The sequence below is a fragment of the Lagenorhynchus albirostris genome, chromosome 3, assembly GCF_949774975.1.
Source record: "Lagenorhynchus albirostris chromosome 3, mLagAlb1.1, whole genome shotgun sequence".
Taxonomy (NCBI): domain Eukaryota; kingdom Metazoa; phylum Chordata; class Mammalia; order Artiodactyla; family Delphinidae; genus Lagenorhynchus; species Lagenorhynchus albirostris.
This window is the reverse complement of record NC_083097.1, coordinates 167,930,335-167,952,804: the sequence shown is the minus strand read 5'-3', so window position 1 is coordinate 167,952,804 and position 22,470 is coordinate 167,930,335. Positions and strand designations below refer to the sequence as shown.

Here is a 22,470-nt window from a genome sequence, read left to right as displayed (position 1 = left end):
GTTTTGTAGACGTGCTTCTTCAAGTTGAGGTAGTTTCCCCTCTGTTCCTAGTTTGCTGAGAGTTTTTATTATGAGTGGGTGTTGAATTCTGTCAAATGCTTTTTCTGCATGAATGGATACGTTCTTATGATGTTTCTTCTTTAGCTTGTGTGTTAGTTTTCTGTGGTCGATATAATAAATTATCACAAATTTAAAGGCTTAAAACAACACAAATGTATTATCTTACAGCTCTGTAGGTTAGGAGTCCTACGTGGATCTCACAAAGCTAAAATCAGGGTGTTGGCAGGGCTGTTTTCCTTTCTGAAGGCTCAAAGAATGAATCTATTTCCTTGCCTCTTCCAGCTTCTAGAAGCTTTCCTCATTCCTTCCTCCATCCACAAAGCCAGCAACTGTGGGTAGGAACCTCACATCATATCACTCTGAATTTCTTCCATAGTTATCTCTTCCTGACTCTCTTCCATTTTTAAGGACCCCTGTTATTACACTGGGCTCAGCAGATAGTCCAGGATCATCTCTTTATTTTATTTTTATTTTAAAAAATTAATTAATTTAGGCTGCGCCAGGTCTCAGTTGCGGCACGTGGGATCTTTTGTTGTGGCGGGCGGGCTTCTTAGTTGCGGCATGCATGCGGGATACAGTTCCCTGACCAGGGATTGAACCCCGGGCCCCCTGCATTGGGAGTGTGGAGCCCTACCCACTGGACCACCAGGGAAGTCCCAGGATCATCTCTTTATTTTAAAGTCAGCTGATTAGCAACTGTACTTCCATCTGCAACCTTAAATCCCCTTTGCCATGTAACCTAAATATTCACAGGCTCTGGGGATTCAGACATGGACACCTTCAGGGAACCATTATTCCACCCACCACAGTCTCTTAAATATGGTGGAAAACACTGACTGAATTTGGCGTACTGAACCAGCCTTGCACCCCTGGAATAAACTTCACTTGGTCATGATGTATATAATTCTTTTTATGTATCGCTGAATTCTATTTATTAATATTTTGGTAAGGATTTTTGTGTTTGGATTCATGAGGTATATCCTGTAGTTTTCTTTGTACTCTTCTTATCTGGTTTTGGTGTCAGGGAGATGCTAGCTTCATAAAATGACTTGGGGAGACTTTCCTTGTGGTCCAGTGGTTAAGACTTTGCCTTCTAATGCAGGGGATGCAGGTTCGATCCTTGGTCAGGGAGCTAAGATCCCATATGCCTCGCGGCCAAAAAAATAAAACATAAAACTGAAGCAATATTGTAACAAATTCAATAAAGACTTTAAAAATAGTCCACATCAAAAAGATCTTTAAAAAAAAATGAATTGGGAAATATTCCCTCTTCAATTTTCTGGAAGAGAATATGTAAAATGGTATTAATTTGTCTTTGAACCTTCATAGAATTCTCCATCTGGGCCTGGAGATTTCTTTTTTGGGACTTTTTTTTTTCCTCCCAAGCAAATGAATACTTTTATTAGCATGGTAAAAAATATTTTTTTAAACACATAGGGTAAAAAACATTTTTTTAAAACACATAAGGTTTTGACCTCAAATACTTGCCAGGTCTGCTACAGAAATTAACGTGTAGCTAATGAATTTATGAATCTTGAAGATATCTAGCTCCTTTCTGGGGACTTTTAAAATTACAAATTCAATTTCTTTCGTAGTTATAAGGCTGCCTGGACTTTATACGCATAGCAAAGAATAGCCTTTGGAATCTGCTCAAGAACTGTGTAGTCTGGGCAACCTCTTCATCTGCTGAACTGTCTGGTAATGTTGATTATACTATCTGCCATATAGGAGTGCTGTAAATGGTTAATAAGGTCACAGCAGTTAGGTTTTTTTGTTTTTTTGTTTTTTAAATTTATTTATTTATTTATTTTTGGCTGCGTTGGGTCTTTGTTGCTGCGCACGGGCTTTCTCTACTTGCGGCGAGCAGGGGCTACTCTTCCTTTCTGTGCCCGGGCTTCTCATTGAGGTGGCTTCTCTTGTTTCAGAGCACGGGCTCTAGGAGCACAGGCTCAGTAGTTATGCCTTGTGGGCTCCAGAGCGCAGACTCAGTAGTCGTGGCACACGGACCTAGTTGCTCCGCGGCATGTGGGATCTTCTAGGCTCAGGGCTCAGACCTATGCCCCCTGCACTGGCCGGCGGATTCTTAACCGCTGCACCACCAGGGAAGTCCACACAGCAGTTAGTTTTAATTTTATTTATCAAAGGCAATGGGGAGGGAGGTGGTCATAGTTGTATTTTATAAAGATCTCTCTGGGGCCAGCCAGGGTGAGAGATGGACAGGGTGTGGGTGAGTGTGGAGGCCTGAGTCCCTAGGAAATGATCCAGATGGGAGAGGCTCGAGATCCAGCCCTGGGTTTTATAAGAGAGCCAAAGAGAAAGTAGGCAAGGGTATGTGGGAATAAACGGGCCAGTTTGAGCTCTGCTGAGTCTAAGGGGCTGGGGGATGCATAGTTGATGGCTAGCTCCTGGGTGGGTGGTGAGATGACTCCAAAAGGAGGTTTGGACTGGACACAAAGTGAGTGTCAATGAAATTTAACTATCAAGTTAAGAAGAAGAAAAAAGGGAATTTTATTTGAGCCAAACTGAGGATTATAACAGAGGAAGCAGATTCTCAGAAAGTGCTGAGAGCTGTTCTGCCTGTTAGAAGCTGAAGGCACATATACATTTTATTTATTTATTTGTTTGTTTGTTTGTTTATTTACGCTGCACCACGGGGCATGCGGGATCTTTAGTTCCCCAACCAGGGTGCGAACGCGCCCTCTCTGCGGTGGAAGCATGGAGTCTTAACCACTGGACCGCCTTGAGACAAAGGATCATACATCGAAATGATACTGATATTCTACATAAAGTTCACCAAGGATAGATAGTCCAGGTAAGCCCGTAAAAAGGGAGGAGCGGGCTTCTCTGGTGGCGCAGTGGTTGAGAGTCCGCCTGCCGATGCAGGGGACACGGGTTCGTGCCCAGGTCCGGGAAGATCCCACATGCCGCGGAGCGGCTGGGCCCGTGGGCCATGGCCGCTGAGCCTGCGCGTCCGCAGCCTGTGCTCCGCAACGGGAGAGACCACAACAGTGAGAGGCCCGCGTACCGCAAAAAAAAAAAAAAAAAAAAAAGGAGGAGCAAATCATCCTGATCCCCTACAGAGCTGGGAAAGAACACTATTCTTTTAAGAAGTTACATTTACTGTTGAGTAGGCATTCCCATCTTCCCATGTTTGAGGATCACTGGTTAATGTGTAATGCAGATTGGGGAGAGAGGGAGGAAGGAGGTCCAAACAAACAGAGAATTTTGTTTACTTTTTCTTGTCCTGCCTTAAAATATAACTTTTATTTCATCATGAGTAATAATAATCATTCACATTGCCTAGCTCTTACTCTTTGTCAAGCCCTGGTCTTTAACAACTCTGAAGTAGGAATTATTATCCCCAGGAGGCAACAGGGAGGTGGAGACACTTGGCCAAAGTCACAGAGCTGGGAAGTGGTGCCGCAGGATTTGGAGCCAGGTCCAGTCTGATTCCAGATCATCCTGGCTGGACACCCCCGCCCCTAACAGCCTGTCCCCTCTTCCAAACCCGGGTCGGGTACACCCATATGCGGCTGAGCCCAGCCAAAGGTGCCCTGCAGCTTAACGGAGCCCCCACCCCGGGCTTTAAGCCCTGCGAGGGGCTGGTGAGTCCCAGCGCTGGGAGGTGGCCCTGCGCCTCGGAGCGGAGGTCCCGGGACGGCGGCCACCGAGAAAAGAAAGGGCTGCAGCTGTGCGGCGCACTAGTTGGGCTCAGCCCACATGCACGAAGCGCTAGCGTTGGGTGGGGGGTGGAGGCCACGAGCCAGCTTTGACCCGCGAGCTGATTGGCTAGCTGAGGACAAGACCCTACAACTGATTGGATGCGTGAGGCCGGAGTCTCCTGCTGACTGCTAGAGGAGGAGCAGTTTAACACTGATTGGCTGGAAGGAATCCAGCCTCTACCGTCTATTGGCTGAAGATGAAATGACCCAGTTTTAATTGGTTGGCTGGCTCTGCTGTGATCCAATCATGGAATCAGTCGAGGGCCGCCGGGAAGGGTGGAAGTTAACCCTTCAGAGACTGCCGCCCGGCTTGGGCGATCTACAGTCGCGGCGCGGGGCTGCTTCCCCATTCTATCCCGTAGCCCCAGGGCAGTGTGGCTCATTCTCCCGGACCTCAGTGTCTCCTCGGTCCCAACAGCCGAGGCCTGTGTGTCCCTCAATAGGAGTGGCCGCGGACCTCAATTTCCTCGGTCGACGTAGTGGGCTGAGCCACCCTTGTCCCCCAGCCCCAGGCCTCAATCCTGTAGGCTATGGCCTCGGGTGGAGTCATTGGTTCTCCGAAACCGTAAGTCCCCGGCCTTAGTTTCCCCAATGGTACCCTGAACTCTCGGCTACCAGCCCCCTCCCATGGAAGGTGGCCTCAGGCCTCAGTTTTCCGAATGGTCCCGGAGGATTGAGCCGCCGCCTCTTTCTCCAGCGTGTGCAAGCCGGAGGCCTGACTTTCCCCGCTCGCTCCTGCTGACCCGCCCACCGGCGGCGGCCAATGGCTGGGGCGCTTCCCGCTCGGGGCAGAGCCGCGTCACGTGCCGGGAAGAAAGCACCAGAGGCGCGCAGGGCGTGTGGCTGAGCGGCCATGGCAGGTACGGCGGGCCTGGCGGGGGGCCGGCAAGGCGCTGGGTGGGGTGGCTGGACCAGCTCGGGGTGCGAGGCCCTGCTGCAGCCTGTTGCTGCCCGCAGCTCCAGAGCCGCTGTCCCCCGCGGGCGGCGCGGGCGAGGAGGCGCCGGACGAGGACGAGGCGGAGGCCGAGGACTCTGAGCGGCCGGGGGCATCGGGTGGCGCGCGCAGCGGCGGCGGAGGCGGCGGCGGTGGCGGCGGGGCCGGGCCAGGGAGCTGCGGTGGCCCGGGGGGCGCGCTCACCAGGCGCGCGGTCACGCTGCGGGTGCTCCTCAAAGACGCGCTGCTGGAGCCCGGCGCCGGGGTGTTGTCCATCTACTATCTGGTGAGCACCCCCTAGCCGCATCCCATCCTAGCTGGTGCAAAAGGGGAAACCGGAGTCCAGTGTGCTTTCTTGCCGCAGGCCGAGCCCCGGTGTGGGGAGGGGAAACTGAGGTACGGAGCATCCTGACCCAGCACGAGCCCTTCTGGGCGGGAGAACATTGTTTACCAAATACTCCACTCAGAGAGGACACTAGTGCCTTCCTGACTGTGTGACCTCATTCAACCTCTCCGTATACCAGTTTTCCCATCTGTAGAATGGGATTTTCTTTCCTCCCATGGGGTTGCGTGAGGATTCAATGAATACAGTGCTCAGCAGTATGCCTGCTACACAGTAAGTGCTTTTTATAAGTGTTTGCTATTATTACTATTATTGTTACTGTTGTTGTGCTCTTTGTGAGTGGGAGCAATTTGTGAATTGAACACCTGCTGTGTGCCAGGCTGTGTTGGGTGTTAGGGACACAGCAGAGATCAAGACAGACCCTGTTCCTGCCCTTTGGGGCTCACAGTCCAGTGAAGGGAGGGGGTACAGTCATATAACTGGACAGTTCCAATCCAGGCTGATCGGGATGGTACCTAAGCTGGAAGCCTTCCTGGAAGGAAGCAGGAAGTGGTTACCAAACCCTGGGAAGCGGCATGGGGTCAGGGAGGACTTCCCAGAGGAGGGGTCTTGATGGGTACCAGCTCTTGGGCCCAGCCAGCCCACTGTCACTGCAGGGGAAGAAGTTCGTGGGAGACCTGCAGCCCGATGGGAGGATTGTGTGGCAGGAAACGGGCCAGGTGTTCAACTCACCCAGCGCCTGGGCCACCCATTGCAAGAAGCTGGTGAACCCAGCCAAGAAGTCTGGCTGTGGCTGGGCCTCTGTCAAGTACAAGGGCCAGAAACTGGACAAGTACAAGGCTGCCTGGCTCCGGCGAAACCAGCTCCATATACCTGCAGCTGCCGCCGATGAGGTGCGTCCTTCAGCCTCCCTGACTCACTGTTGGATAAGGAGTACCCAGAGAGAGGATGTTGGAGCTGGGGCCTTGAAGGATGAACAGGAGTTGGTCAGAGAAAGGTGAATGGAAGAGTTTTCCAGAGGAAGGGATAGCATATGCAAAGCCTTGTAGGCATGAAGCAACACATGTTGCTTAGGGAACCATTATTAGCTGATGCAGCTGGACATTCAGATGCCTTGGTAGCTGAAGGGGCTGGAGACATCAGCAGGGACCAGATCTGGGAGGGTCTTGAATGCCATGATAGTAATAGATATTCTTTGAATGTTCACCAGCTGGGTTGAACTTGGCCAAGGACCCTCTCTGGGTTCCTAGTCTTTTTCATATGTAAAATAGAGATGATAACGGTACCCAGGTGTATTACACACACACACCTGGTTGGCAAATCTTTAGGGCCACTGGCAGGCTGGAAACTCAGGCAAGAGTTGATGCTGCAGTCTTGAGGTAGAATTCCTTGTTTTCCAGGAAACCTTAGTTTTTGCTCTTAAGGCCTTTAAACTGATTGGATGAGGCCTACTGACATTATCAAGGGTAATCTTCTTTATTGAAAGTCACCTTATTGTAGATGTGAACCACATCTACCCAATGCCTTCAAAGCAACACCTCGACTAGTGTTTGATTAAATAACTGGGTACTATATCCTAGCCAAGTTGACTTTTAAAACTAACTTTCACAGCATGCCATAGGGCTATTCATTCAGCAAGTATTTAGTAAATGCCACCTGTGTGCTAGGCCCTCTTCTAGGTGCTGGAGATAAAACAGATCAAAATGAGAAAAAATCTCTGCCTTCATGGAGAGAGAAACAAATAAGTCCACCTTACTGTACGTTGGCAGAAGTAAGCCGGGACAGGGGATGGGAGTGGTGGGAGGGTTAGGGTGGTCAGGGAAGGCCTCACTGAGAAGGTGACATTTGATCAGTGAACTGAAGGAGGGGAGGGAGGGAGCCATAAGACTTTCTGGAAAACAGCACATGCAAAGGCCTTGAGGCTAGACTGTGGCTGGTGTTTTTGAGGAACAGTGAGGCTCCAGTGTGTCTGGAGCAGAGTGAGCAAGGGGCAGAGAGGGAGGAGGTGAGGACCAGGGCCGGCGGGGGGAGGACAGGGGCAAGTCGTGCAGGACATCATGGGCTGCGGGGTGGACTTGGGCTTTTACCCTGAGGGAGGTGGGAGCCCTGGAGGGCTGTGGGCAGAGGAGGGGGCGGGACCTGACTCAGGTGCTCACGGCCGCCCTCTGCTGGCTGCTGTAGGATGTAGGGAGGACAGACTGGGGCCAGGGCGTGAGAGTAGGAGCGGGGGAATCGGGGTGCAGGTGATTGTACAGATCCAGGTGGCTGATGATGGGGTGGACCAGGACAGCCATTGAAGGGGGAGGAAGTGGGCAAGTTCTGGTTAATTCTGCAAGTGGATCTGATGGGATGTGCTGATGGATCTGATGTTGGTGTTAGGAGATGTTTTGTTCTGAGCAAGTGGGTAGACAGGATTGCTCTCATCAGAGATGTGGGGAGGAGCAGGTTTGGGGGGATGGTTGGGGCAGGGTGGCCATGTTGAGTGTGAACCCCCCACGAGGAGATGTCAAGGAGCAGCTGGACCCCAAGTCAGGAGCTCAGGAGAGCCCCAGGCTGGAGTCAGGACTGTGGGCAGTTGTTCAGGGGGTAGATGGGGTTGGAGGCCACCCAGGAGGGATGTGGGTGGGGAAGGAAAGAGGCCCGAGGACCCAGCCCTGGGCCAGCGAGTGAGATGGGGGAGAATAATGGGGTCCAGGAGAGGTGGGAGGGAAGCCAGGTGAGTGGGGGGCTCCCTGAGGAGTTTCTGGGAGGAGAGGAACAGACCCGGGCAGACGCTGCCAAGAGGGGGGCAGGGGGACAGAGACTGAGATGTGACCATTGTGTTTGGACACAGAGAGGTCACCTCGGCAAGGTTTCTTGAGAGAGCAGGGGGAGAGGTTATTGAGAGAATCTGGTAAAATAATCCATGCAAAGTGCTGGCTTGCTTGCTGGATGAATGGAGCAACAGGGCATATGCTAAATGCTTTGCACGCATTCTCATTTCACCCTTACGCCACGCCTGTGGGGCTGGAGGTCATTGTGCCGTTTAACAGATGAGGAGACTAGAGCCCGAAGTCTGTTTGTAATAGGCAGAGTCGGGATTCGAACTTGCGAGGCTAGTCCACAGCCTAGATTGTTTCTGCTCACTCCCTCCCTCTAGTGGGCACCTGGGGCAACGACAGGAACCGAAGGCTCAGGCCAGCCAGAGGTTTCTGTGGAACTTGCCGGGAGGGTAGGGAGCAGCCAGCTGAAAGTCCCGTCGCTGTCCCCCCAACCCCGACCCCGCCAGAGCCCGGCCAGCGAAGGAGAGGAGGAGGAGCTAATGATGGAGGAAGAGGAGGAGGAGGTTCTGACAGGAGCCTCAGCGGAGGACAAGAGTCGGAGACCACCGGTGAAGGGCCCCTCGGAGCCTGTCCACCCTGGTGAGAGGTGGGGGGAGGAGGGGAGGAGGAAGGGCAGGAGGCCGACGGAACTCAGGTGGGGGAGGAGGCTGGGGGCAAGTCTGGCCTTTCTTTTCCTTAGAGCCCCCAAGATGCCTGGCTGACTTCCCAGCCCTCGTTGCCTAATTTCACTCTCACTGCCTGACTTCTTTAAGCTCTAATACTACATTTCTTGGTCCCACTGCCCAGTTTCTTTATCTGCTGCCGGATTTCTTCACCATGCCGCCTGATTTCCTTGCTCCCGCGTAGGATTTCTTTGCCCTGTTGCCTGATTTCTAGCCCTGCCGCCTGATTTCTTTGACCCGTTGCCTGGTCCTCACCTGACTTCCTGAGCCCTTCATCTGAGTTTTTAAATCTCTTCTGCCTGATTTGTTAACCTGCCGCCTGATTTCCCAGTCCACCTGCCTGATTTTTAAGGCTGCCCCTGGAGTGGTTTTTTTTGTTTTTTGTTTTTTTCTTTCTCCGGCTGCCTGGTCTTCATTTTCCAGTTTCTGGCTGGGGAAGGAACTGACGCTGCCTTTTTTTTTCTCTTACCCCCCAACCCCGCAGAGGCCACGCCCCCAGGGAAAAGGGTGGAAAACAAGATCCGGGTGCCTGTGCGCTACTGCATGCTGGGTAGTCGAGACTCTGCCAGGTCAGATATACCCCATGCCTGCCGGGACCCTCACCCCCATCGGTGTGAGCTCTTGCCGGTGTATGGGGAACAAAGGCAGGGGTAGGGTGGAGACAAGGCCTCAGGTCCGAGCTGGATGTGGGCAGCTGGGGAGCCAGCGTGGGGGTGAGGAAAGGGCCTGGGGGTTCCTGAGGTTGTGGAACCCTCCTGGCTCCTTCAGGAACCCGCACACCCTGGTGGAAGTAACATCCTTCGCAGCTATCAACAAGTTCCAGCCGTTCAACGTGGCCATCTCTAGCAACGTGCTGTTCCTGCTGGTGTGTGCCCAGCTCCTACTTTGCCCCTTAGGGGTCAGGGGCTCTCAGGCCTGGGCAGGGGGTGTCCCCCCACCCCACCCCCCACCAGAGGATCCCTGGAAGGTCGGCTCCATGAGAGCAGAGACCTTGTCTGCTCTGTTCACTACCGGTGAACAGTAGGCACTCAATCAATGTCTGAATGAAGAAGGAGGTGGGTGGGCTGACCCCGTCACAACGCAAGGGCCCTGGCCCTCAGGACGGCCTTGGGGCGGCGGTGCGCAGTCTGAGCGGGTCTTCCATTGTCCCTCCCCTCCCCAGGACTTCCACAGCCACCTGACCCGCAGCCAGGTCGTGGGGTACCTGGGCGGCCGCTGGGACATCAACAGTCAGAGTGGGTATTTGGGGCCTGTGGGCAGGGGGGTGTTTGGGGCTGGGGTCGATGTCCACGCCTTCTCCCGCCTCCGCGCAGTGCTCACGGTGCTGAGAGCCTTCCCCTGTCGGAGCCGGCTGGGGGACGCGGATACCGCGGCCGCCATGGAAGAGGAGGTGAGGGGGCGCACGGTGACTCGGCGTTCTGGGGAGGGCTGGCGTGGACACAGCTGTCCTGGCTACCGCGTCTTGGCGCCTAGCACCGTGTCGCCACTCAGCAAGGGTGCAAATGGGTGTGTGTGACCTCCGGTCCCCTCACCTGTGACCCCCACCCTCATACTTCCTTCTGTACAGACGCCGCCGCCGGCCCCTTCCCCTCTGAGCCTGTCTGGCACCTGGTAAAGGCCCGATAAGTATTAGCTGCCGTCCTTAATGTTTTCATAGGGTGCTTAGTACGCGCCTGCGCTCCACACTCACCTTGTCACAGGGCACAGAATGCGTGTGGATTGGGCGCGCACATGTTTCTCCGCCCACTTCTTCCTTTCTCTTTACCCTATCTCTTGATTTAACTATTGATTGAGCGCCTACTATGTGCCGGGAATTGTTCCTTGAGCTGAGGATACAGCAGTGAGCAAAATAACCTTTTATCTTAGATTTATGTGAGGAGCATCTTTGTTTTTTTGGGGGAGGTCGCACCACTTGGCTGGCGGGATCTTAGTTCCCCGACCAGGGATTGAACACCAGGCCCCGGGCAGTGAAAGCGTGGAGTCCTAACCACTGGACCGCCAGGGAATGTAGCAGCAACTTTTTAACGTTATTTGTTGACTGTCCCCCACCCCCCCACTGGACTCGCTGAGGGTGGAGCAGGGTGTGTCTGCGTCACTGCTGTGCCCTCAGGCCTGGTACACAGCAGGCGCTCATTAAATGCTGGCCGCGTGGGGCTGGATGGGTGCCAGGCACGTGAGCGTACTAGGGCTGCTACAGCCCCCGGCCCCGTGCGTCTCTGCCCCCAGATTTACCAGAGCCTGCTCCTGCGGGGCCTGTCCCTGGTAGGCTGGTACCATAGCCACCCGTACAGCCCGGCCCTGCCGTCGCTGCAGGACATCGACGCACAGATGGACTACCAGCTGCGGCTGCAGGGCTCCAGCAATGGCTTCCAGCCCTGCCTCGCCCTGCTCTGCTGTGAGTCCCGGGAAGGGGCGGGCGTGGGGCCCCAGAGGGCCACCGCGCCTCCATGCCCAGCCCCTTCTCTCTCTCTCCTCCCCCAGCCCCTTACTACTCTGGTAACCCGGGCCCAGAGTCCAAGATCTCGCCCTTCTGGGTGATGCCGCCCCCTGAGGTAGGCGGGGCTGCTGGGGGGAGGCCTAGGGCTGGGAGGCGTGGGCGGGGCCCTGTGTGGGTGTGGGAGGGGTCAGGAGGCCTTGTTAGCCGCAGGAAGCCAGTACTCTGGTTCCGGGCTCATCTGGGGAGCTGGGGTCTGCTCTCATCTGTGAAATGGGAACATAATCATTGCTCTGAGGCTGTGGGTGTGAGGACTGTTGAAAAGGTGGGTGCTCTACCTGTAGCATGCTGCTTTTGCAGCAAGGTAGCCTCCTTCCTGAGCCCTGTCTGGTTTCATTCCCCAAGTCCATCTCGGGGTCAGAAATCAGCTTTAAAAAGGAATTCCGGAGCCATGGCCACTCCTGTGTGTGTGGTGGGGTGGGTGCCACCCTGCCTCCCTGGTCGCATTGCTGGGTTCCTTTAAGGTCTCGCGCGGCTCTGGATCTGATCTGAGTGCGGAGCCAGGCCTGCAGTATCAATTCTCTGACTCCCAGCCCTGGGCACTTCCTGCTGTGCTCTGCCATCTTGGAGGGGGGCCGGGTTGGGGGTAGCTAGTGGTGACTGCCATGTGTCTCTGCCAGCAAAGGCCCAGTGACTATGGCATCCCCATGGACGTGGAAATGGCCTACGTCCAGGATGGCTTCCTGACTAATGACGTCCTTCATGAGATGGTGAGTTCACTGCCGCGTGAGGTGGGTGGGGGTGGGGTGGGTGCCCTGGGAGGAGCAGGTGGGAGATGAGGGCGCCCAGCTGGATGGACATGACACTGATGGGAAGCGCTGGCTGAACGGGCCACATCAGGGCCCAGTCAGGCTCCTCTTCCGCTCCTGAAAATAACGGGCTCTTAGGATCAAGTCCCAGATCCTTGCCTCAGCCCCTCCTACCTCTCCCCCCTCGCCCTCCTGGCTGTTCTGGAACATGCTAGGGACGCTCCCACCTTGGGCCTCCGCAGCTGCCAGGGATTCTCCAAGTGGGGACACGTGAGAACCTCAGGTGTTACTCGGACGAATAGCGAGCAGGCACGTAAACAAACGGAGCTAGTTCGTCACACCTGTGACTTCACTGATGTTACTGCTCTGGCTAAGGCTAAACCGTGGAGCCATGTCAGGACCGGGGCAGGTATAAAGAATCACATTCAGTGTGCCTGCTGCTTCTGCAGAAGTTGTCTCCCCCTCCAGGGGGCCCTCCTGCCAAGCCCCTAATTTCTTCAGGACCTGGGTAACGTCTACATGCCACACTGCATTAGACTAGAGGCCCCCCGAGGGGTGGCAGCAGTGTCTGTCCCACTCGCTAATGTATCCTGAGTGCCTGGCCCGGGAAGTGCGGTCGCAGGGGCTCACCTGCCCCACCGTTCCTTAGATGCTGCTGGTGGAGTTCTACAAGGGCGCCCCTGACCTCGTCAGGTTCCAGGAGCCTTGGAACCAGGAGCACACCTACCTCGACAAGCTCAAGGTAAGACTCATGCTGAGTCCTGTGCAAACCCCTCCTTTTATAAAGATCTCTGGGAGCCCCGGGGACCCCCCCCCAACTGAATATATTCGTGGGCAGCTTGAAGAGAAGTGAGTTCTTACCTGGGCCTATACAAAAATACTTCAGTCAGAAATGAATGCTACCAAAGAAAAGTCGTGTTTTATCACATGGAGGTGGTGACACTGGTGGACATCACCATCGACATGCAGATGAAAATGCAAAAGCCCCGTAGACCTCATCACCCCTGGGACGTCCCAGCTGGAGACGCTGCTCTGGGCCCTGCTTCTCCCGGGGCGCCCATGGAGGTGCAGGAGGGGTTCTGAATCTTAAGCAGCAGCAAAGCTGAACCAAGCAGAGCGGCTGGTGCTGGGAGTGGGTTTGTCTAGCCCGCTGGTCCTACCGCTGGTAAACGGGACGTGTCGGCAGGGGCTCCGCATATTTCCTGCCTTAGAGTCGTTCTCAGAAGACACTACCCACTCCGCTTTGCAGAGAAATAGCTTCACACGTTTGCTTGTTTTGTTCACACTTAACAGTGACCAGAGCTTAAAGCTGCCACTGGTTACCTCCCAGACTGGTGCTAGGTGGGTGGGGTGGCCTCGGCACACGAGGGGGGCGCGTGTAAGAGCAGGATTTGGGAAGTGTGGAGGAACCTCACCCCCAAAGGACGACGTCCCCAGGCCTCGAGGTGTGGCTTCAGGGACACGGCTGCGTGCTTGGGTTAGGAGAGCCCCCTGGCAGGCTGCAGCCCTGAGGCATCAGGCCTCCTTATTTCAGATCTCCCTGGCCAGCAGGACACCCAAGGACCAGGGCCTGTGCCACGTGCTGGAGCAGGTTTACAGCGTCCTCAGGCAGGGGAGCTGAGAGCACCAGCCTCCAAGGACCAGGGAAGCCTTTGGTCAGATGCGGCTCCCCGAGGCTCTGCGTGAGGGGAGTGGGCCCAGGGCCTTTGTGCTGCTTCGTTCCTGTGTGACTGAGGTGTGTGAAGGCAGGGGCTCAGATAATAAAGGAGAAACAGCCTAGGCATGTGTCTCACGGATTCAGGAGGGGTTGCTGTCCATGCAGCCGTGGCTATGGGGAGGGGCCGTGCTGGCGACTGGGCGGATGACAGCCGTCCCTCCCAGGCTCTCTGTGGGCTGGTGCTCATGTGGGCCCCACCCTGGCTGGAGACCCCTTCGGGAGGGCCCACCCTGCACCACAACCAGACAAGAGACTGTAGAAAGAGACATTTAATACTTTTTTAAAAAAAATCAGGATTACATTTTGATCTGCCCTAGGCTGGGATGGCTGTCTCTCCTCCAGGTACTGGTGACCAGGGGCCTCTTGGAGGAGCAGGGAGGGCCTGGTGTCCTTGGGGGCTTTACCGGGTCACCAGAGGAGGGGAATGTGAACCAGGCCCGGGGTCCCCTGTTTAGCCAAGTTTTGGATTAGGCAAGAGGGGAAGTGGGTGCAGGGCTGGGGCCCTGCTGGTCTGGGCAGCTGCCTACCTTGGTCTGGAGGAGACGGCCTGGGCCACTGTCCAAAGAGGGTATGGTGGCTGGCTCACCAGGGTGGTGCCCGTGACTCCCCCAAGGGTCCCAGCAGCCAGGGGTCTGGGAACATTCACTTAACAAAGCCTTTGTGCTTGACCTTCCACATAGTGGAGGCTGGGCTCCCGCGGTCGCATGTATGTGTGTAGGCTGGGCTCCCGTGGTCGTGTGTGTGTGTGTGTGTGTGTGTGTGTACACGCACGTGCACGCTGGCAGCTTGTGCCAGAGATGCTCCATGTGCTTGGCTTGGGATGCGGTGGTGGGCACGGGTGTTTGGGGCTTAGTGCCCTGCAGGGGGGAGATGGCCTGTCTTTAGGGGCCCTGGCTCCTGAGAAGCCCAGGCTCGTCTTTCCCCAAGTCCCCAGCCAGAAGAAAGGGGTGAAACCCTTCCAGGAAGGTGGCATCTGTAGGCACTCAGGGGCCTAGGGAGCTCTGGAGGGGGCTGGTAGTGTCCGGGGGGAATTTAAAAGCAGGGTGGCGAGTCTCAAACAGGGGTCTCGCCCAGACCACCCCATCACACCGATGTTCAGTCCTATCCTGTTAAGGGCAGGTCTCCGGGCGGGGCTGGATGGAGGTGGGAGAGGATGCGTGTGCGTGCGTGCGTGTGTGTGTGTGTGTGTGTGTGTGTGTGTGTGAGTGAGAGAAGAGAGGAGAGAGAGAAGGGGGGCCCACCTTGAGTTACCAGTCCCTGGAGGGGTGGGAGGAGTTAGTGTTTCTAAGAGCACCTTAGTGTGAGCCTCCTGGGGTGGGGCGGGCGGAGCTGGGGGGGCAGAGTTGTGAGCAGCAGGAAAGAGGAACACTGCCCAGCCCCCAAGACGGCCACGTGGAGTGGGGAAGGGAGCCCCCACCACCGGGGGTGAGCACTAGTGTAAACAGGGGCCCCGCTGCCCTGGGGCTGGATCAGGCCCAGAGTGGGCCGCCCCGCAGGCTGTGAGCACTGCCCAGCTGCGGGGGCCCGTGGAATGCAGAGATCTGGATGGAGGGGCGGCGGGCCGACACACCATGGAGACGCGGTCACTGGGGCAGCGGCACCAGCACCTCCACGTAGCTGAGGGGGAAGAAGCCAGACTGGCCGTGGAGCATGCCCTCATACCAGTTCTCGTCGATCTGATTGGTCAGCGTGATGATGTCGCCCTCATGGAAGCCCAGCTCCCCGTCGTTCTCAGGCTCAAAGTCGTACAGGGCCTTGCAGCTCGGCTGGTCCAGGGGCGCTGGGGGCGGGGGGAGGTCCAGGCTGTCACCTGCCCCTGTGGGTGCGCAGGGGGATGTCGCCTCCTCTCCCCTCCCCTCCCCCCCACCCCTTTGTCCTGCCCACTCACTGCTCCTTGCTTTCCCCCAAGGAGAGCCGCTCTCTCCCCTGTGGCCCCCACTGCTATCAGAAGGAGCCAAGTGACAAGGGGAGGGAAAAGGGCTCTGTGAGTCGTCACCAAAACGCTCCTGGGAGGAGCTGGGGACACCCAGTGGCATCAGGGTGATAGTGACTAGAAGCACACAGCTCTCAGGGTACCACTTGGAACAGAGGGAAGCCCAGCTCCACTTCTACCAGAGAAGGGGTGGAGAAGGACCCTTCGGGCACAGATTAGCAGGCGGCGTCATAAACCGAGGCAGGGGCACGGGGCAGGGCCTGGGCCCCTTGGGGACACTCACGCATGCTCCTGCTGCTGGGGGTCCGGGTGGGCTTGTCGGAAGATCGGAAAGATGACGAAGCTGCTTGCAGACAAAGAACAGCGGTGGGCTGAGAATGCTGGCGTGGGGCCTGGTGCCCATCCTTGGGGCTCCTCGTGCAGAGAACTGGCCCTGCGGTTGGATGGGTGGCGGGCTAGGGGCTCCCCCGAAGGGGCCTGGGGTAGAGTGGTGCCCTCTCCTCCATTACCTGTGATCTTGGGGGCCGTGGCACAGGGGAAGCCCCCGTTGGACTGCTCAGGCTCTCCGAGGTCCAAGGGCTCCCGGGGCTTGGGCTTATACTCCCGCTTGGGGCGCGAAGAGGCTTCGCGCATCCTGCATGTGGAAGGACGCCTGTGAGCGGCTGCAGGGCACCTGTTGAGCCCTCGCGTGTCGAGGTCAGGGAACAACGCCTCCAACCCCAGCTATTTATGCTGCTGCCTTGGGACTCGGGATGCACGTGGGAGGTGGCGAGAGGGGGGCCCCCAGGCATATCTCCAAGGCTGCCTACAGGCCTGGTCCTACTGCACCCAGAAGCCTCCTCGGCAGTGGCGGCTGGGGAGCTGGTGCCCAACAGATACCCACCCCTCACCAGGGAACCACCGCCCACCGGGGCTTCCCTTCTTAGGCCCTGGACGCTGCTGACTGCAAGATGGCCCTTGGAGACAGGGAAAGAGAGGAAGGGGCTCCCCAGGGGCAGGGCTGGCCAAACCCTCTCCCCACAGGACATCCCAAGCCTCTCCTCTGGGAACCAGGATGAGCATGATGAGGTCCTGCCCCCTCCTGGGACCCCAGCCCCGACTCATGCAGCCTGGGGATTCTTTCTGAAAAGGAAGTAACCCCGCTGCTCTGGAAGGAACGTGTCACAGTGGGGCTGGGCTGTCCAGGGGCAGGGGCGTCCCACGGGTCCCCCAGGGCTGCCCCGGCAGCCGCAGCACCCAGCCACCGGACCTCCCAGCCAGCAGGGTGGGCCGGGGCTCCCACGGGGAAGGCCAGGGGGCCAGGCCCACCTTCGCTTGAGCTTGTCAGCCAGCTCATCCAGGATCTGCACGGCCTGCCGGTGGTAGTCCAGTTGGGCATCCACCAGGGCGGAGAGCTGGCTCACCTGCTCGATCTGCAAGGGACCAGCCAGGGCTGAAGAGCTGCCCTCCTTCTGGCCCCCATCTCTGGCTGCCTCCTGCAGGAAGCCTTCCCAGATTGTTCCAGACGTGGGCCCAGCCCCCGCCTGACCCTTGAGCTGCAGCCGGAGGAGGGTGAAGGGCCTGAGGAGACCCCAAAGCTTCAGTGGGCCAGTGGCTTCCTGTGGGCCTCCTGTTCCCCCTTCCTTCCCTTCACACCCTGAACAGGCTGCCCACTGGCCCTGGGAAGTGGGCACCGCCGCTGGGCTCCTGTCTCAGGGGCTCCCCCAGAGTGGTCCCCGGCAGGCCGGTGTGGTGGGTGCACGCGGGGAGGGGCTCAGGGCCTACACACGTACGTCAGTCTCCAGGAGGTTGTGCATGCTGGTCTCGGCCACCTCCTTGGACTCCTCAAACTTCTCCATGGCCTGGCGCAGCTCCTCATCGGGGATCTTGCCCTGCCGCTTCTTCTTGTAGTCAAAGTCCAGGCGGCGGCCCTCCAGCTTCTTCAGGTGGTGCTGGGGGCCGGGACGAGGGTCACACCGCGTGCCTGGGACCTCGGGGAGGGCCACCTGATGCCCTGCAGCCCTTCCCGCTGGGAAACCTGGCCTGGGCTGTATGTGTGGGGGGAGGGGGTAGGAGCGAGGGTGGGCCTGGAGCGGCCCCGCATACCTGGATCTCCTTCAGGTCCTTGTCGCACAGGTTCTGGAGGGGATCGATGAAGTTCTGCTTCACCTCTATGTCCAGGGAGTCCTTCACCTCAGCCAGGCGCTTCATGGACTCCCCGGCATCCAGCAGGGCGTCGCCTGGGGAGAGGATGGGGTGGCGGAGGAAGCCGTCACAGGAGGCCTTGGCCTGCGCGGCCGAGGCACACCCCACGGCCAAGGACCTGGACACCAGAACAGAGAACGAAACAAGGGACCCTTAAGTCTGACCAGGAGCCACGGGGGCCGGTGGTGACAGGTGTTCACGAGCCGCCCTCCCACCTCTTGGAAGGCACCCAGGTCCACCGTGGGCCGGGAGGGTGGCTTTTGCATGGCCGTGATGCTGTAGGCAGCCCTCGTCCAGGGGACCAGCCACCCTGGAGAAGATCCTCAAGCTACGGGGAAGTGCCAGCCTGCTGGCAGCAGAGACTCTGGCCCCAAGCTCTCAGGCCCGCCCCCGCCTCCAGCCTCCCCAGGGCCTCACCGAAGTTGGACTCGCCGCCCAGCTCCTTCCCATGGCGGATCATGCACTCGCCCAGCAGGCCCTCCGACTGCGGGTAGCCAGGGTTCTTCACCTGCCCTCGGATCTTGGACACCGTGTTGAGCATCGTCAGCTTGGCCCGCGAGGCTAGAAGAGGGCGGGGCCGGGTGGGTGTGGTCTCTCAAGGAGCCACCAGACTGCCAGCTGCCCCCCTCTGCCCGGGTGCTTGTTTATTTCTGAAGTGCTCCCTCAGCCTGAGGAACCAGAGCGTGAGAAGAACCTCCTGAAGAGACGTCCCCCCGCTGCTCTGGTCCTCGTGCAGGAGTACTGGCAGTGGGCAGGAGAGGGGGCCAGCTCCTCGAGACCCCCAGAGAAGCGGGGTAGGCAGGTAGAGGTGTGGACAGGCACAGGTGCCCCAGTGCAGACCTCTACCGGGGGCGGGAGGTGAGGGGCGTGCCTGCACCTCTGCCAGCTCCAGTCTGTCCTCAGCGAAGGCCTCAGGTGGACACAGCTGCTTTTGCTGCCTGTCCTGCATCCTCTGCCTTTCACTACAGGAACCAACATTTGGATTTTTCTCCAGGAAAAGTCCCTGCCTCCCTCTCAGCCTCGGAGACCCCACCTCATGCTCCAAAGACAGGCTTGTGGCTGGGGCCTGGCACCTGATTCAAATTGGTCCAAAGAGTTGACTGGGGGGAAAAGATGCCCTTTTCTGCTGGGACCATTAGCTCTAAGGATAATTTAAGGCTAGGGTTGCCGTGAAAAGCGAGAGCTGACAGATAAAGCAGAAAGGAAACGCATGACCCTGAAGACATCCTTTGGATGCCTGGATCCAGCCATGCCTGAACCTGCCTAGCCCTGGGCATTTCAGTTCTGTGGGCCCACGCACTGCTTCTTCATGCTCCGGTAACCAGAAGATTCTGGACTGACAAGAGACCCGAGGAGCTGGGGGCAGACCCCTTGCAGCTGGCTGGTGCCCTACCTGGGTTGGGCTGCAGATACTCGATGGTTCTGGCCAACACTTCTGTCACGGCCTTGCTGGTAACATCCACCTTCTGTAAAGGGAGTCCACGTGTAGGGTTTTGAAACCATCAGGGCGCCTGAGGCCAAACCAGGAGCACCTGGACAGCCCTTGCCCTGGTCCCAGTTCCCCAACCACCTCAGAGCCCACGCAAGAACTGCCCGCTGCTTCTGGGGGCCGCCTCGCCTCCCTGCCTCCTTGCTGTTGGCTGTGCTGTGCCCCCGCCACTACCTGCTCTGGGCTGGGGGGAGGCCTGCGACCCGCCTAGACCCTTCCGGTAAGCCTCGCCTCCCCCCAGGTGCCAGGGCCGGGGCCTATGGGGGCTGGTAACACTGCCAGCGTTAGACAGGCATCCCTCTCCTGTTACCTTCTCCATCTCTTTGAAGTCATCGTCCAGCTTGGTCCCTTCAGCCCCTCCGACCTTCTCACTGACCAGCTGGGGAACGAAAGGAGGGAAGAGAGTGTGAGCCTCAGGGGAGGAGGGCGAGGGCTCAGGCATCCACGATGGCTTCCCAGGGATGCTGAACGTGGCAGCCAATGGCAAAACGGGGAGCCAAACGAGCTCCTGCTCCAAACCCACATACTCCTGCAAACCCAGGGCCGGGGGCTCCTCCTGCCGGAAGCCTACCCTGGCTGCACCCACCCGGTCAGGCTGCGCTGGCAGCTCCGCAGCCCCCAAGAGGGTCCCCCACCCCTGCGGAGTTGTGCAGACTGTCCAGGCCCCCCTCACAGGGCCGCGGGGCCCACACCCGGACGGGGCTGCTGTGGTTCAGCGAGACGCCAAGGCTCACGGAAGCCCCTTCGCTCAGGGAACTGTGGCCTCCCTTTCCCACTGAACTCTAGCCTCTCTGCAAAGGACTCTCGGGGACCAAGGGTCTGCACGCGCCAGGGGCACCTCTGAGAGGCGAGCAGGTCCTGAGGCCAAATGAACATGAGGACTGCCATGGGACAAGCGCCGAGTGGGAGGGAAGACCTGCCCCACACGGGCCAACTGTGGTGCCCAGAAGTCACTTCTTGCGTGCACGGGTGTGAACACACACAAACACACACACAATTTCCTGGTGGCCAGCAGCAGTCTTTGCCCACTTGTCAGGACCGCTCCCGGGGCTCCTGAAGGCACCCTAACCCTAACCCTAACCTGTGTGGTCTTGGGCCATCAGCTTCACTGGGCCTCAGTTTTCACCTCTGTAAAATGGGGTGACAGGTGTGCACTCACCAAGCTGTGGCCAGGCTGCCGTAGGCTGCTGTGTGCAAGTGTGTGCTCCGGGGTACTCCTGTGACACCCATGCTGCCCATACTGATGACTGCTGTTACTTTCCCCACGCATCTTGCTTCTCCAGGGGAACCACAGAACTGTAGGGCAGACCTAGCCTATAGGCCTTTATCCCTGCCTCTCCCCGCCTGGGGTCAAGGGGAGTCTGGGGGGAGCTGCATGCCCCTGCAAGTCAGTGTTCTCATGGCAGCTGCACCCCGGGAGCCCAGGAGGGGATGGGGCACAGAAAGGAAGCAGGGCTGGCTCAGGGCCCCTCCACCATGCACCAGTCTCTGGGGGACCTCCAAGGGCAGGCAGGGGCTGCCCTCCCGTTTTTGACTTTATAAAGAAAGACCTTGGTCTCTCCTAGGTGTTTCTGGGGTGTTATACTTTATTTCATGGGGCAGTTTCACTTCTTTTGATTATGGTAAAACAGGACGTTCTCAAATTCAGTGGTTGCCAGAGGGAAATGAGTTAGGTGTCTGATGTGAGACAAGACGCTTCTGGTGAACTGAAAGGGTAGCTGAAGTGCTGGGGCTCAAAAACCACACTTTCCGGGCCGAGGGCCTGCTCAGTACAGGGGACATGGGCACCCCCAGGGAGCAGCCCCTGCTGGCGGGGACTACATCCTTTCTCTGAGGGGAGAGGGCACAGGCAGACCCCACAGCCTCTTCCAGGCCCTCCAGGAGTGTCACCTCCCCATCTTCCCTGGGAGCCCTCTGACAGCTCCCACGCGGGGCCTCCTTGCTCTGGCACCTGGGGGGCTGTGCTGGGAACATCTGGGTCCCTACCAGTCTCCTCGCCCTACCCCCACCTGGGAGCTCCAAGCTCCAGTCCCTCAGGCCGATTTGCCCCAGGTCCCTTCTCTCCAAGGCCCACAGTCCGGAACTGGCACAAGTGGATGAAAGGATGACAAAAGGCCAAAAGGGAAAAGTGGGAAAAAGCAAGCCACATGCCAGCCACAGCAAGAGCATCAGCAAAGGGAGGCTGTGCTGAGTGCTGGGCTGTGCTCCAGAGGAGGGGCCTGGGGAGCCCCCAGGAGGAGGCCGGAGGGCGGGGAGTGCCCCATCTGTGTGGGAGGCCAGGACTCTGCCGCTCGGTCCTGCTCGGGGACCCCGCACACACCTTTTCGGGGCCGGCAAGAGCAGCAGCACCGCCATGGAAGTAACACCTTCACGTGTAGCGTCTGCATCCAGCACTCCCCACAACTGACGGTGTTCCCCGGCTGCGGGAGAGGAAACTGAGGCGCAGCCCTGGCAGGGGCCCCGCGGGCTGAAGCCCACTCTTCTCTCTGCAGTTGCCGCCCCCCACCCCCCACTCCAGCCCGCAGTGCAGAGGGGCTGGCCCCATCAGCCAAGGCACCCCCCCGGGGTGGGGGAGGCAGCAGAGGGGGTGGGTGAGCGCTGCCCACTCTCCGGCAGGGCCGTGACCACGGCGGTGTGGAAATCATGGCCTCCTGGGCCTGCCCAGCTGGGTGGGAGCCTGAGTCACCAGCAGTGGGCCCACACTGGCTGCCACTGTGAAACCCATATGGGTGCCTCCCTGGGGGAACGTGGGGCCCAGGCCAAGCCACAGCCCCAGCCACCCCCGCCAGGTGACAGCCAGGGCTGAGGGGTCGCTGTGGAGAGGCTGCGCTCGGCCAAAGCTGGCAGCGGCCTTCGGAGATGAACTCGCTGTTGCCCGTCACACGGGCCTCTCAGATCTCAGCCTGGCTCCCCACCTGCACGCCTGGCTTCACTTCCGCCCTGGCAGGGCGCTCAGGGACCGTGAGTCCCATGAAGGCCCAGAACAGGGTCCTTTCTGAGGAGGCCGGGCAGCTGTCTGGTAAAAAGGTCCAGGAGTGGTTCTGAGACCAGCCACCAGGTGGGACTGCTGAGTGACTGCTGCTCTGTGACCCTCTGAGCGCGGGCCTTCCTGTGTCTGTCCGTACCCTGTGATGGCGGCTCTATCGAGGTATTGCTGGCCTGTGCACACCTCTGCCCCACAGGAGGCTCCCTCTGCAGCCTGTCCCTCTGGCGGTACCTCTCCGGGAAACTGCATGAGCCAACCCCCCACCGTATGTTTGGTCTGACCTATGTTACTGCCCTTATATTATTTCTAACCTCTGAGAGGAGCATGCCCTGCTTGCAATTCAGCCTGCAGGTGCCTCCAGGGCTCCAGCTCCAG

General features: G+C 58.1%; 2 protein-coding genes across 12 annotated transcripts in view; one reads left to right on the top strand and one right to left on the bottom strand.

Annotated features, from left to right (window-relative positions):
• Positions 1 to 4,097: 4,097 nt before the first annotated feature.
• On the top strand, positions 4,098 to 13,575 carry MPND (MPN domain containing). 5 transcript variants are annotated; one of them, XR_009539811.1, is made up of 13 exons: positions 4,098 to 4,642; positions 4,723 to 5,002; positions 5,683 to 5,952; positions 8,328 to 8,460; positions 9,028 to 9,112; positions 9,312 to 9,408; positions 9,706 to 9,778; positions 9,857 to 9,933; positions 10,111 to 10,154; positions 10,857 to 10,938; positions 11,025 to 11,095; positions 11,658 to 11,747; positions 12,436 to 12,484. XR_009539811.1 is itself a non-coding variant. In XM_060145530.1 (13 exons), the coding sequence occupies exons 1-13, from the start codon at positions 4,410 to 4,412 to the stop codon at positions 13,405 to 13,407; spliced, it is 1,725 nt and encodes a 574-aa protein (XP_060001513.1). In that variant the 5' UTR covers positions 4,098 to 4,409; the 3' UTR covers positions 13,408 to 13,575. The 5 variants fall into 5 exon arrangements, 4 of the variants coding, with proteins under 4 accessions (XP_060001513.1, XP_060001512.1, XP_060001514.1 ...); XM_060145530.1 differs by lacking the exon at positions 10,111 to 10,154 and adding an exon at positions 13,321 to 13,575 and having other exon boundaries at positions 5,716 to 5,952; positions 10,770 to 10,938; positions 12,436 to 12,528; XM_060145529.1 differs by lacking the exon at positions 10,111 to 10,154 and adding an exon at positions 13,321 to 13,575 and having other exon boundaries at positions 10,770 to 10,938; positions 12,436 to 12,528.
• Positions 13,576 to 14,727: 1,152 nt separating this feature from the next.
• The window catches only part of SH3GL1 (SH3 domain containing GRB2 like 1, endophilin A2), a 31,291-nt gene continuing 23,548 nt past the window's right edge, over positions 14,728 to 22,470 (bottom strand). Inside the window, exons 2-11 of one of the 7 annotated variants that reach the window (XM_060145535.1) lie at positions 21,430 to 21,529; positions 19,420 to 19,488; positions 19,014 to 19,086; positions 18,038 to 18,181; positions 17,522 to 17,655; positions 17,209 to 17,367; positions 16,745 to 16,911; positions 15,946 to 16,070; positions 15,720 to 15,779; positions 14,728 to 15,283 (exon numbers count right to left, since the gene is read on the bottom strand). In XM_060145535.1, the coding sequence (XP_060001518.1) occupies positions 15,087 to 15,283; positions 15,720 to 15,779; positions 15,946 to 16,070; positions 16,745 to 16,911; positions 17,209 to 17,367; positions 17,522 to 17,655; positions 18,038 to 18,181; positions 19,014 to 19,086; positions 19,420 to 19,428 (1,068 nt within the window). In that variant the 5' untranslated portion in view covers positions 19,429 to 19,488; positions 21,430 to 21,529 and the 3' untranslated portion in view covers positions 14,728 to 15,086. The remainder of the gene's footprint in view (positions 15,284 to 15,719; positions 15,780 to 15,945; positions 16,071 to 16,744; positions 16,912 to 17,208; positions 17,368 to 17,521; positions 17,656 to 18,037; positions 18,182 to 19,013; positions 19,087 to 19,419; positions 19,489 to 21,429; positions 21,530 to 22,470) is intronic. The other 6 variants (XM_060145536.1, XM_060145532.1, XM_060145534.1 and 3 more) reach the window with 6 other exon arrangements.